This window comes from Acomys minous (assembly GCF_964271855.1).
Source record: "Acomys minous genome assembly, chromosome: 15".
Classification (NCBI taxonomy): domain Eukaryota; kingdom Metazoa; phylum Chordata; class Mammalia; order Rodentia; family Muridae; genus Acomys; species Acomys minous.
The window spans coordinates 58,136,198-58,149,536 of NC_140497.1; the positions used below are offsets into that span (position 1 = coordinate 58,136,198).

At 46.8% G+C, this 13,339-nt stretch overlaps 1 protein-coding gene across 3 annotated transcripts in view; it reads right to left on the reverse strand.

The window, feature by feature from the left end:
- Window positions 1-13,339, reverse strand: part of USP46 (ubiquitin specific peptidase 46) — a 71,629-nt gene that overhangs the window by 41,971 nt on the left and 16,319 nt on the right. For 2 of the 3 annotated variants that reach the window (XM_084759726.1, XM_084759727.1), the window contains exon 2: window positions 933-1,013. In XM_084759726.1, coding sequence (XP_084615852.1) covers window positions 933-1,013 — 81 coding nt within the window. Of the gene's footprint in view, window positions 1-777; window positions 904-932; window positions 1,014-13,339 lie in introns of all 3 variants that reach the window. The other variant, XM_084759728.1, reaches the window with a different exon arrangement.

Below are 13,339 nucleotides of genomic sequence, written 5' to 3' on the forward strand. Positions count from 1 at the left end.
TGTGTGTGTGTGTGTGTGTGTGTGTGTGTGTGTGTGTGTGTTACATCTCCCTAGGAAAAGTTCTGCCACACAACAATGGGGCCAAGTGATTCTGGGATAAATGACTCTTGGTTCTTGATTGACAGCCTACCCCTACCTCAAGTGGAGAGTCTACTTACATTATTATAGACCTCCAATATAAGCTACACTATTAGCCATGGACAGATAACCAGCTAGTAACTCCTAAAACTCAAGTTGTGTTGGCGCATACCAGAACTAAGACTGAAAAGCTCAGCTGTGAGAAAGAGGACAAATCAAAGCAGGTTTGGCCATGATAGCTAATGCAATCACTACGAAAGTGACATACAGCTGGGCATAGTGGCACATGCCTTTAATCCCAGCACTCGGGAGGCAGAGGCAGGTGGATCGCTGTAAGTTCAAGGCCAGCCTGGTCTACAAAGTGAGTCCAGGACAGCCAAGGCTAACACAGAGAATCCCTGTGTCGAAAAACCAAAAAAAAAAAAAAAAAAGAAAAGAAAAGAAAAGAAAAAGAAAAAGAAAAGAAAGTGACATATATAAAGGGAATCCCTCAAGGCATGCAGGAGAGGGGATGTGAATTCAATCAATAATGTAGTAATTAAGTCCTTGGCTGGGGACAACTATTAGTACAGTTTACAAAGTAGATTAAAATGTCCTTCTGCAGCATTTGCCTCTGCTACTAACTAAAGCACACGGACAGTTATTTAAAAATGAGTAGTGGTGCTAATGGCCACGGAGAGCTGGGCATGGTACACTCACCTATAATCACAGTGCTTAGGCAGAGGCAGAAGGATCACTGCAAGTTCAAGGCCAGCCGGGTCTGCATAGCTCGATCTTGTCTCCCAAAGCAAACACAACAGCATCAGCAGAGTTGCGTCAAACACCCTAAAGTATTGGAAACAACAAATACTTACATTGACCAATCCGAAGTAGTGCTCATTGATCGGAAACTGCTCTGGACCAATGTCTTTTTCCAGAGCAGAGGCATTGGTGCCCTACAAGAAAACATAACAGAAGTTCTGTGGCATAAAAACAGGTGCAGAAGTGAGGTGATGTGAGCTTGGCCATTCCTTGTCAATAGCACATGCAACATGTGTAACGCAGAAAGCATACCTGCACACTCGCTAGCGATATGTTGCCCAAGCCCTGCACTGTGTGGTTTCACTCACCCCTCATTTGGAAAGGTTATTTGAGAGCCCGCTAGCTGTAAAGGCTGGGGAACTGTACCTTTAAGTAGAGCACTCGGGGACGGTCTCACTGAGAAGGTCTCTATGTCCAGAGAATATTACACACAACAAACAGACCCAGTGTGGTACCTGACAGCTGTCAGATGCATCAAATTGCTAAGCCTAGTGACACTGCAGCAAGGAACAGGTCCTTTGCCGTCTATGTGCCAGGGACCGTACAGTTTATCCTCATGTTGCTCATAGAGACTAAGAACAGTAGTTGTAACTATTCACAGTAATCTACATCTGTAATTAACTTAAAACCCAAGAGGCTGGGTAACCTATGAAAGCTTTTTTTTTTCTTCTTAATTAAGTCATTAGCAGTGGGGAAAACCCACTTTGAATCTAGATCTTTCGAGGTGGGAAGATCCACCCTCAATCCACATCTTTTTATGGTGGGAAGACTCATCTTTTAAAATCCAGGCCACGCCTTCTGCTGGCAGCCTATGTAAAGGGCATGGAAGAAGGGAGCTTGCTGTCTACACCTGCTTGCTCTCGCTTTCGCTGGCAAGTCTATTCCTTCACTGGCATTACAGCCTACTTCTTCAGGATTCTGGCATATACTGAGGACCAGCTGGGATAACCGGCCTTGTAGACTCAACCATTACGAGCTTCTTGGGCCTTCAGTTGATGGACAGCTGTTGCTGAACCAGCTGGACCACGGCCTTTTAACAAACTCCCAAAGGCTGAACTGAGCAATCAGGCTCAATCTCATCCAAATGTTGCACAGAGCCTCTCCATCAAAAAAAAAAAAGTGATGACTCCCTAGCTGGGGCCAGCCACAGGTGAGAGATGCTCACTTCTCCCTAAGATCTGGATGAGCTGGCTGATAAGCTAAAACAAGCAAACCTCACTCCCATCAGGGATAGTCATCACTGACCATGAGGAGCAGGTTCCAGGTCCCTGCAGAGACACTCAGCTCCTTTACATAGTTGCTTATAACCTACATATACACATCCTCTTGTGTCTTTTAGGTCTTTCCTATATTACTTATAAAATGCCTGGTATAATACAAATGCTATGGAAATGGTTACAAAGTCTGAGTGCTCAGTACACATGAGATGTTGAAAGCGTTTCCGACCTGCACGTGACTGGCCTGTGAGTACAGAGCCCACGCGTGGGGAGGAGCAGTGGGGAGGATCTGAGCCCCTTGCTGATGCTGTTCCCCCACCATCTGCAGCCTTCTACTGCCCAGGCTATTAAGGAAGACTCATAGCGCACAGGGACGCAAGGATTCAAGAGACAGAGAAGAGAAAGTTACGTGGTTTTGTTGTTATTGTTTTTTTTTCATTCTTTTCTCTTTTTTATTATTATTTAATTAATTTATTCAGATTACAACTCAATTGTTATCCCATCACTTGTATCCTCCGGTTCCTCCCTCCCTCCCGCTTTCACCTTATTCCCCTCCCCTAGGTCTAAGACCTCCTCCCCCATTATATGGTCATAGGTTATCAAGTCTCATCTTCGTAGCCGGCTTATTCTTTCTTTGAGTGCCATCAGGCCTCCCCACCAAGGGGAGGTGGTCAAATATGGGGCACCAGAAGTTCATCTCAGGCCCAGTGGCATTACCTTTTACAGTTATGTAAAGGGCGGGGACGTAATGCTCCGGGGCCTGGGGGAGTGTGACGCAGTGATTAAGAGTGTGCACCGACCTTGAAGAGGGCCTGAGTTTGGGCCGCACCCCAAGTCAGATGGCTCACAACCACCTGTAACCCAAGCTCCAGGGGATCCCTGGTGCCCTCTTCTTGATTACATAAATATCTGCATGTGTGCATGCGTGCACACGCGCGCATGCACACACACACACGTACAGAATAAATCTTTACAAGGTTTCTGATGCTATATGTTCATTTATTTATTTTTATGCATATGAATGTTTTGCCTGCTTGTGACTAAGTGTACTTTGTGCATGACTGGTATCAGAAGAAGATGTCCGATACGCTAGAAATGAAGTTTAAAAAAAATAGTTATGAGGGGCTGGAGAGATGGCTCAGAGGTTAAGAGCACGGGCTGTTCTTCCAAAGGTCTTCGGTTCAATTCCCAGCAACCACATGGCGGCTCACAAACATTTAAAATGAGATCTGGTGCCCTCTTCTGGCACGCAGATGTACATGCAGGCAAACACTATATCCATCATAAATAAATCTTACATCTTAAAAAAGAAAGGAAAGGAGGGAGGGAGAATGGGAGGGAGGGAGAGAGGAAAGGAGGGAGTGAGGGAGGGAGGGAGGGAGGGAGGGGAGGGAGTTGTTAATGAGCCACGAAGTTGGTGCTGGGCCAAAGCCAGGTCCTCTACAACAAGTGCCCTTAACCATTAAGCTATCTCCTTAGCCGCCAATGCTGTAGAATCTTAACTCATAGGATTATCACCTCCTCCTCAAGAAAGACATACATGGCCAAGAAGTAGACTGGGAACCATTCAAAATGGTCACTTGTCCCAAAGCACACACTGGGTAGGAAATAACTGGAGCCCAAGCAAATAGAACGGCAGCAAGTCCTCAATAGCTCCTGCCTCACAAAGTGTCTGTCAGATACATTGGGCCAGAAGGCTGAAGATGATGCTCCAACGTTATAGAGAATTTGGGGTGACTGTTCAGGCAGCAAACTGTCTCTGCCATCTTCTCATTTGGGAAGCTGCTAACCTGCACTCCCTGTATACTCAGGTAATTAATTTTATTCCTTCTCTAGTTTCTGATGGGGTTGAAGACCAGATAGTTCAGTTTTACAATTAAGCTTAGTTGTTTAGGGGTTAAGATGTTTTTAGGCCTAGATAGACGTTTTAAGTTGATAATGATGAGATATGATAGATGCTGATTTACATTCAGAATTTTAGACTCACCAAGATAGAAAAGATGTTTGCCAAACACAAATAGCCAAAACACTAAGAATGTAACATATATATAATTCCTGGTTGTGGTTCTTCTTGTTGAAAGTAGTTTATTGTATATATGGGTAGTAATATAACTGTATATGTAAAAAATATTTAATAAAAAATTGCAAAAAAAAAAGAAGAAGAAGAAGAATGGCAGCATGCCAGGCGCTTCCTCCCCACTCTTCTGTGTCCATGTGGTGTCCAACTCTCTTTGTGCTACGCCGTCATCCTAGGACTCAGTGCTCAAGCACGAGCCGGCTCTAGTGCCTTTTCTTCAGTGTGGTGAGGGAGCCGCTGTCTCCACAATAGCATAGCTAACTATACAGCTGAACTTTTGAAATAACGGACCAAATTACAGCAGGAGTTCATGATACAGACAAAAATACCAACATTTTCATTTTTGGTTTTGTTTTATTTTGTTTTGTTTCGAGACAGGGTTTCTCTGTGTAGCCCTGGCTGTCCTGGACTCGCTTTGTAGACCAGGCTGGCCTCGAACTCACAGTGATCCGCCTGCCTCTGCCTCCTAAGTGCTGGGATTAAAGGCGTGCACCACCACCCAGCTAAAACACCATATTTCTAAACCATAAATTAATGGAAATAATGGGTGTTAAATACACCTACATCCATTTTTTTTTCAAGCAAAATTAGAACATATGGCAGAGAGATCAGGACAAATGTAAGATACGAAATACAGAGGTTGAAACTAGATATCATTAAATCCTCATTTATGAAAAAAGGCAATATAGAGAAATTTATTTATTTTGGCTTTTTGAAACAGGGTTTCTCTGTGTAGCCTTGGCTGTCCTTTGTAGGGCTCAAACTCACAGCGATCCACCTGCCTCTGCCTCCCAAGTGCTGGAATTAAAGGTGCGTGCCTTCACACCTGGCCCAAAGATTTATTTATTATGTATATAGTGCACATTACAGCACATTATAGATGGTTGTGAACCACCATGTGGTTGCTGGGAATTAAACTCAGGACCTCTGGAAAAGCAGTCAGTGCTCTTAAGCGCTGAGCCATCTCTCCAGCCCCCAATATAGAGAAATTAACACATGATTTTTGCTAGTAAATTCTTGGATCGCGCATGGTCCTGCCTATCTTAGCACTAATTTTACTATTTGTGGAAAGGGAGCCTGAGAATGAGGATGATGATTTGTACTGAGCACAGAGAGACCCTGAGGTCATGCAGTGCCCGCCCACACAGATGGGAGGACCCTCCCCCACATAGTGCAGGAGAAAATTCCATAGCTGGTGTCTACAGTGAGGCCTGACTCTCCTCTGACGTCAACACCTGCCCGCTGCCCCCTCCGTTCAAACTCGCTTATTCTTTGGCCCTACACATAAGACTGTGAAAGAGCCAGGAGGAGAAGCTGGCTGGGCCACACAACACCACTCCCTTGTCAACTTCCTCCTCCTGAAGTCCATGGCCAAAGCCCTTTTCTTCTCTCCTCAATGGCTCCCAATCACAGAGGACTCATCCGCATTTGCCATTATCCTGGAGGCTTCAGCATCCATGTGGGTGAGTCACGTGACAGAGTCGCTCTCCAGCAACTTCACATCCCATTTTTTAACTATCTTTTACTCCGCTCCGTTTTTCTTCAACCACCTGCTCTCCACCCAAGCACAGCTCTGTCCGTCACTTCCTGAAGTGGTGGTACCTACAGTGTGCTATAGCCATGCTGGTTTAGATATAAGGAGTCGCCCACAAGCCAATGCGGTGCAGTCTTGGTGCCCAGGTGGTGGCACCATGGAGGCTGGATCACGATTTAGTTCTGGAACTTTAGGCGGTGGCGGTCACTGAGCATGTCCTTGAGGGCAGCATTTTGTCCTGGCCATTTCCTGCCTTCCCTGTTCTCCATTTTCTGGCAGCCACAGTGTGAACTGCTCTGCGCAGCCACACCACGGTCTAGCACCGCTGAAGCTATGATCCAAAACTAGCAACTCCTTCCTTTCAATTGTTCTCAGGTACCAGAAGGAAACAGAGAGAGAGAGAGAGAGAGAGAGAGAGAGAGAGAGAGAGAGAGAGAAAGAAAGAGGAAAGAAAGTTACTGCATTCCAACATCGTAGAGTACAATTGTTCCTCACATCACAGTGGTTCTTTCTTTTTTTTTTTTCTTTTTTGTTTTGTTGTTGTTGTTTTTGTTGTTGTTTTTCGAGACAGGGTCTCTCTGTGTAGCCTTGGCTGTCCTGGACTCACTTTGTAGACCAGGTTGGCCTCGAACTCACAGCGATCCGCCTGCCTCTGCCTCCCAAGCGCTGGGATTAAAGGCGTGCGCCACCACCGCCCAGCCTGCTCACACTGTTACACCTACAGTCTGTCATGCTTCTCTTAACCATGAGGTGAGGACTTGTTCTGAGAATTGTGTTATTTAGGCCATTTTTATCATTAATGGACATCATAGAGAAATACACAGAGGCCTGCAAAGTACAGCTTACCGCCCACCTAGGCGATATGAAAGGTACATTGCATACGTGTGTGTGTGTGTGTGTGTGTGTGTGTGTCTGTGTGTGTGTCTGTGTGTCTGTGTGTGTGTCTGTGTGTCTGTGTGTGTGTGTGTGTGTGTGTGTGTGTGTGTGTCTGTGTCTGTGTGTCTGTGTCTGTGTCTGGGTGTGTGTGTGTGTGTCTGTGTGTGTGTGTCTGTGTGTGTGTGTGTGTGTGTGTGTGTAACAACTTATTGCTTCTTGTTTCTTGGGGCACAGCAAAGAAAACAGAAGATCAAATCAAGTGTAAGAAAAAATGGTGAGATCAGAAGGCACATAAGGGGGCTGGAGAGATGGCTCAGCGGTTAAGAGCACTGTCTGCTATTCCAGAGGTCCTGAGTTCAATTCCCAGCAACCACATGGTGGCTCACAGCCACCTATACTCTAATGCCCTCCTCTGGCATGCAGGTGTACACGCAGATAGAACATTCATATAAATAAATTAAATTTAAAAAAGAAAAAAAGAAGGCACATAAAAGAGCTGCAACAATGCCCCAGTTGTTATGAGCACCCATTGCTCTCGCAGAGGACCCAGGTTCAGTTCCCAACACCCACATAGTAGCTCACAATCATCTACAACTCCAGTCCCAGCGATCTGAAGCCTTCTTCTGGCCTCCGGGGCTCCCGCATCTACATGGAGCACATAAACACAGTCAAGTGCATGCGCATACACATAAAAATAAACAAAAAAAAATTAAGGAGCCACATAAGCAGGAGCTGTGTGAGGGGCTGCTGGTGGTCTTGCAGTGCACACTACAGGAAACGTTTTATAAATGGAGTGCATTCTGAAATAGCCCCAAGCACAGTGGAATAAATATATAATGTAGCGACTTAGCTGTTTATTATCATTATTACCAAGTGCTCTGTGCCCTGCATAATAGCGTTTGTACTTTCATACGACTGGGAATGGGTCCGTTTCTACATGTCACTACAAAGACGCGGAGTGTGTCACAGCGAGGAACGGGCCACACTCTCCTGTTATGACTGCAACAGTGCCCTCCAAGTTAAAACGTTCTTTCCGGAAGAGCGTGGAGAGGTGCGCAAGACTCAGGGGTAAACGAACGTCACACCCACGGGGAAGTTGAACCTTGCAAGGGTCATGAGGCCCCATGAGCTCTAGAGCTCCAGACACAGAAAACACCTGCTGCAGGAGGGGACTGGGACCAGTATGACTGCAGAGAGGAGGCTCTGGGACCAGCTGCACAGCCGGCCAGTCATGTGTAGAGCGCTCCACAGTTGCAGCTCCCATGAGGCCTCACCCCTTCCCAGATGCAGTTGCTTTTGAGTTGTACTTGCTCCTGTAAGTAACCCCTCACCCATGCTCCAGTTAAGAAGGCCACTAAAACGTCACCGGTTCACCAAGGTAGTCTTCTTTACAATCATTATTTTGGTCTGTCATGGGTTCCTTTCTTGGAAGAAACACACACACACACACACACACACACACACACACACACACACACACACACCTGTGTATGTGCATATATACATACATATGAATATACATACATACATACATACATACATACATACATACACACACACACACATACATACGTAGAGATGGGGGAGGGAGAGGAGAGGGAGGGATGGAGAATTACGCCTCCCAGGAGAAGTCTCTCACACACAACACTAAGTGGTAAGAATCTCTCAGCTCCATCATAATCGTTTGGAATGTAAATGCGACCCACCGTTTACCAAAGCACTACTTAGCAGCATATGTCTGTGCACATCAGTAGAATAACAGTCCACCATGGACACTGTTGCTCTAATTCCCCAAGCTGGCAAAGACATCCCCTCACACAGCTAAGGGCAGTGAGAAGGTGTCAGTCCACACGTGTGCTGGCCAAATAGAACTCGGCTTGCTCCAAATTACCCAGAGGGCTCGGAATGCTCCCGACTGGCCTTTGAATGGGGGAGCACAAACAAGGCAGCGCAAAGCGAGACCGTGTGACAACGTCAGAAGCCTTGCGGATGGAGGACGAGACAGAGGCAAGGCTCCAGCCTCCACCGGGGAAACGCCTGGAACGCCAGCAAGAATGTGGCCCTCCACCAAATGCACTCTGGCCCAGTGACACCGGCTTTGGATTTCAGAACTATAAGCGAGTCAACGTGGGGCCAGCCAGACATCAAGGCTGGTGACGCGCGTGAGGTCTCCAGGACCCATGTAAAGATGCAAGTAGAGAAACAATTTCAGAAACGCTGGCCCCTGACTTCCACCCAGGCAGTGTGGCACATGTGCCCCTCCACACAAACAACAACAATAAATCGATCAATGATAAATAAATTTGGTTTTCAAAAAGGTTGTAAATGTGGCTTGTTTTGCACCACTCAGATAATATAATTAATCACAGCAGCCTAGGAAAGTAACGCTGTTCAGTGATTGCCATCTGCAAGGACTGTGCTCCCTCACCTCCACATCTCACCTAGAATTTGCAAGGCCCTTAGACTCGATCCCCGCACCCAAAAGGAAAAAAAAATCTCTCCACAGCCCCCCTCCACCCCCTGCATCAACTTAAGAAGCTACAAACACAGGAAGCTCGCCATAAGGGGCACTTGTAAACAGCTGGCTTTTTTCAGAGGTGGCCTGAGGCCTCGCCACGCCTCTCTCCAGGGTCCCAGCAGAAGCATCACCGGGCCTTCCCTTCCAGCTCCCCACGGGCTTTCCCGCGCCTATCCACTAGCCCTCGATATCCATCTACTCACACGGGACACCTCGCCCCTGTGGTGTTTTCCGTTGTCATAAATGGTCCTGCCTTCATCAGCAGCCTGGAGCCGCCAGGTCCTACAGCATCCCTGCTGCATCGGTCCCCACCCATCACTGGGATCCACCGACAAACTCTTCTGTCTCTTCCCTCCCTGCACTTCCTTTTCAGCGACACCCAGACGAGGCTACAAGATCTCGTGCAAATCACCATCAGCTCCTACATAGCCTCTGCCATCCTCCTTAGGCACCCCTCAACCACTGCAGGAGAAGTGTTCTTTTTAAACACAAAATCGTTTTGAAATCCCTCTGGTGGCTTTCACTGTTGTCGCTAACCTCGCCTGTCACTCATCCTCCTGCCTACACCAACAGCTGCCTTCCAGTCCCCAGTCTCCCAAGTTTTTTCTTACTCACTTTGCCCTGCTTGTACCTTACAAGCCTAATTTAAAGGCCAACTGGGGTGGGGGGGGGCACTCTTCACAGAGCAGCATCTCTTTGTTAGGCCAGTACTGCGGCTGGCAGAATGGCAGCTTTCTCCAGATGTGCACGTCCCGTGCCTGGGCTCTGTCATGCTACCGTGCATAGCAAAGAGGGCTTGGCACATATCACTGAATGATCTTGATACAGGGGTTTTTCTGTATTCAGTAGGTGGAGATGCACTTGGCTGGGCAGCCAGTGTCGCCACAGGTCAGAGTGAGTGAAGGGTGGAAACAGAGCTCACAGACGCTGAAACCACTGCACGCCAGGCCCTGCAGACAGAGGACCCACAGGCTAAGGAACACAGGCAGCCTGCAGAAACCCCAAAAGCCAGGAAGCGGGTACCCAAGAACCTCAGGAGGGTGAGCAGCCTGGCCATATACTGTAAGAAATAAGGCTGCTCTTTCTAAGCTAATAACGCTGTGTGTTTGTGGTGTGTGTGTGTGTGTGTGATACTTGCACATGTGTGTGCAGGTACACATATTTCTGTGCATGCGTACAGAAGCCAGAGGAGGACATTAGGTGTCATGGTCGATCACCCGCTGCCTTACTCCCTTGAAGCAAGGTCTCTCACTGGACTTAGAGCCTGGCCGGCAGTAAACCCTAATGATACTCCACTTCCTTCCTCATCCCCCAGCCCTGGGATTACAGATACAAGCTGCCGCACTTGTCTTCCTGCTTGGAGGCTAGGATGGGAAAGTCAGGTCCTCACACTTGGATAGCCGGCCCTCTTGCCTACTGAGCCATCTCTCTCTCTAGCCACTAGGGTAATTCTTCATATCAGAGAGAACTAATACACCTCCTCCACCTCTCTTCATGCACAGTCATCCCAACAAGTGACAGTGATCATTAACCTCTGGTCTAATCCCTAAACAATATATGATGTGGTAACCTTCCCAATACCACTGCTAGATGGAAGGTCATGTGGATGGGCACAGACAGGGGTGGTTAGGGATGTCTGTGATGCAACTGTGTGCGTGATAATTTGATGGGCATAGACAGGGGTGGTTAGGGATGTCTGTGATGCAACTGTGTGCGTGATAATTTGATGGGCACAGACAGGGGTGGTTAGGGATGTCTGTGATGCAACTGTGTGCGTGATAATTTGATGGGCATAGACAGGGGTGCTTAGGGATGTCTGTGATGCAACTGTGTGCGTGATAATTTTATGGGCACAGACAGGGGTGGTTAGGGATGTCTGTGATGCAACTGTGTGCGTGATAATTTTATGGGCACAGACAGGGGTGGTTAGGGATGTCTGTGATGCAACTGTGTGCGTGATAATTTGATGGGCATAGACAGGGGTGGTTAGGGATGTCTGTGATGCAACTGTGTGCGTGATAATTTTATGGGCACAGACAGGGGTGCTTAGGGATGTCTGTGATGCAACTGTGTGCGTGATAATTTGATGGGCATAGACAGGGGTGCTTAGGGATGTCTGTGATGCAACTGTGTGCGTGATAATTTTATGGGCACAGACAGGGGTGGTTAGGGATGTCTGTGATGCAACTGTGTGCATGATAATTTTATGGGCACAGACAGGGGTGGTTAGGGATGTCTGTGATGCAACTGTGTGCGTGATAATTTGATGGGCATAGACAGGGGTGGTTAGGGATGTCTGTGATGCAACTGTGTGCGTGATAATTTTATGGGCACAGACAGGGGTGGTTAGGGATGTCTGTGATGCAACTGTGTGCATGATAATTTGATGGGCACATACAGGGGTGGTTAGGGATGTCTGTGATGCAACTGTGTGCGTGATAATTTGGACACGGGTTTGTATATTCTCCCAACGTCCTGTCCAATGGAGCACGGGTGGTATCCTCCAGCACTTCCCCATTCTCCCATTCCCTTTATAGACACACAGGAGTTGGTTTCCATGGATACAGAATGTAACAGATATTGACATTTGGAACGAAACTCTTGCTTTTACATTCTAGCATTTTTTTTTCCTTTGGTAGCATGAATCTTGTACCTCTTCAACAGATTCGGGGGTTACAGGCATTAAATGCAAATATATCCATGGGACAGTGACAGACGTGATGGCAACTGTCATGACAGGGATGATGATGTGACAGGGACTTAAAGGTTAGTTAAGTGGTGTCAATCGAGAATTTAAATGACCATGTCCCTCAAAGGTGCAATTCCACTTTATTACATAGATATACTCATGCAGGTGGATACAGAGAGTGTCAACAAAGACTCAACTCGGGTATGTGGCTTCACAAAATGGAGATTCATTTGTCTCTTTCATGTAAGTGTTCAAGATGCAATCCAGGGCTGGTGCAACAGCCCTGCAGTGCTGTGGACACGGAGTCCTCATATCCGGTCACTTTGTTGTAAGAGTCCGTTTGCAGCTTTGGAACCACGATGGCTATTTTAGCTCCTGCCACCAAATAATCTCTGTCACAGCAAAGGGGGAAAGTGGATGGATGGCTCCCCTTACAAGGAGGCTCTTAAGAGCTACAAAGGATATTTTGCTAATAAACCCTCTGGCCAAAAGTCTCAGTCATAGAACCACAAGGGAGCCTGGCAAAGATGGTCATTGCCTAAGCATCTGTGGCCAGTTAGAATTTTCTCTTACACTAGAGATAGAAAGCAGATATTGAAGGGACAACCAGCCGGCACTGTCTCTGATAGTCCTTGCAGCAAGGGTTGTAACAGAAAAAATTAGAAGTGCCTCGAGCTAATTAAATATTTTTAAAAATAATTTTTATTTAGTTTTATTTTATGTGCATTGGTATGTCTGTGTCCGATCCCTTGGAACTGGAGTTACAGACAGTTATAAACTACCATGTGGGTGTTGGGAATTGGTTTTGGCTTTTGGTTTTGGATTTTTGGTTTTTGGAGACAGAGTTTTCCTGTGGAGCACTGGCTGTCCTGGACTCTTTTGTAGACTAGGCTGGCCTCCAGCTCACAGAGATCCATCTGCTTCCACCTCCCAGAGCGCTGGTGTTAAAGGTGTGCACCACCACACCCAGCTCTTTGTAGATCAATTTTAAAGTTTCTTCTCAGGAACTTCTAGGTAAAACTGTACAAGACAAATGATAAGTAAAACACAGTATATTAACAGTGTATTTAGGACAACTAGAAATGTCATTTGTTAAGTCAAGACACAGCTGCCCCTATTTGTGCCTGCAATGTGTTCCATCCTCCTCTATATTTGAGGAGGAAGGAAATCAAAGCCAACCAAGCTGTTGTATTCAACACCTGCATTTTACTGAAAATTCCCAGAACACTTGCTTTTGGATTGAGGGTTTACTTTAATGTTTGTGGGTTTTTTTGTTTGTTTGTTCTTGCTTTTGAGACAGGGTCTCCCTATGTTGTCCAGGGTGAAGCTCAACTCCTGGGCTCAAGTCAGCCTCCTGCCTCAGCCTCCACAGTAGCTGGGGCATTTGGATAACACTCAAGAAATCATCAGTGACACTGCCAGAGACAGCGTAAGGGCTGAGAAGGCCACAGAGGGCTTTTCTCTTCTTTTTGTAAAGATGTATTCACTTTATGCATGTATGTTTTACCTGCATGGATGTATGTGTGCTCCTTGGGTACTGGTGCCCGCA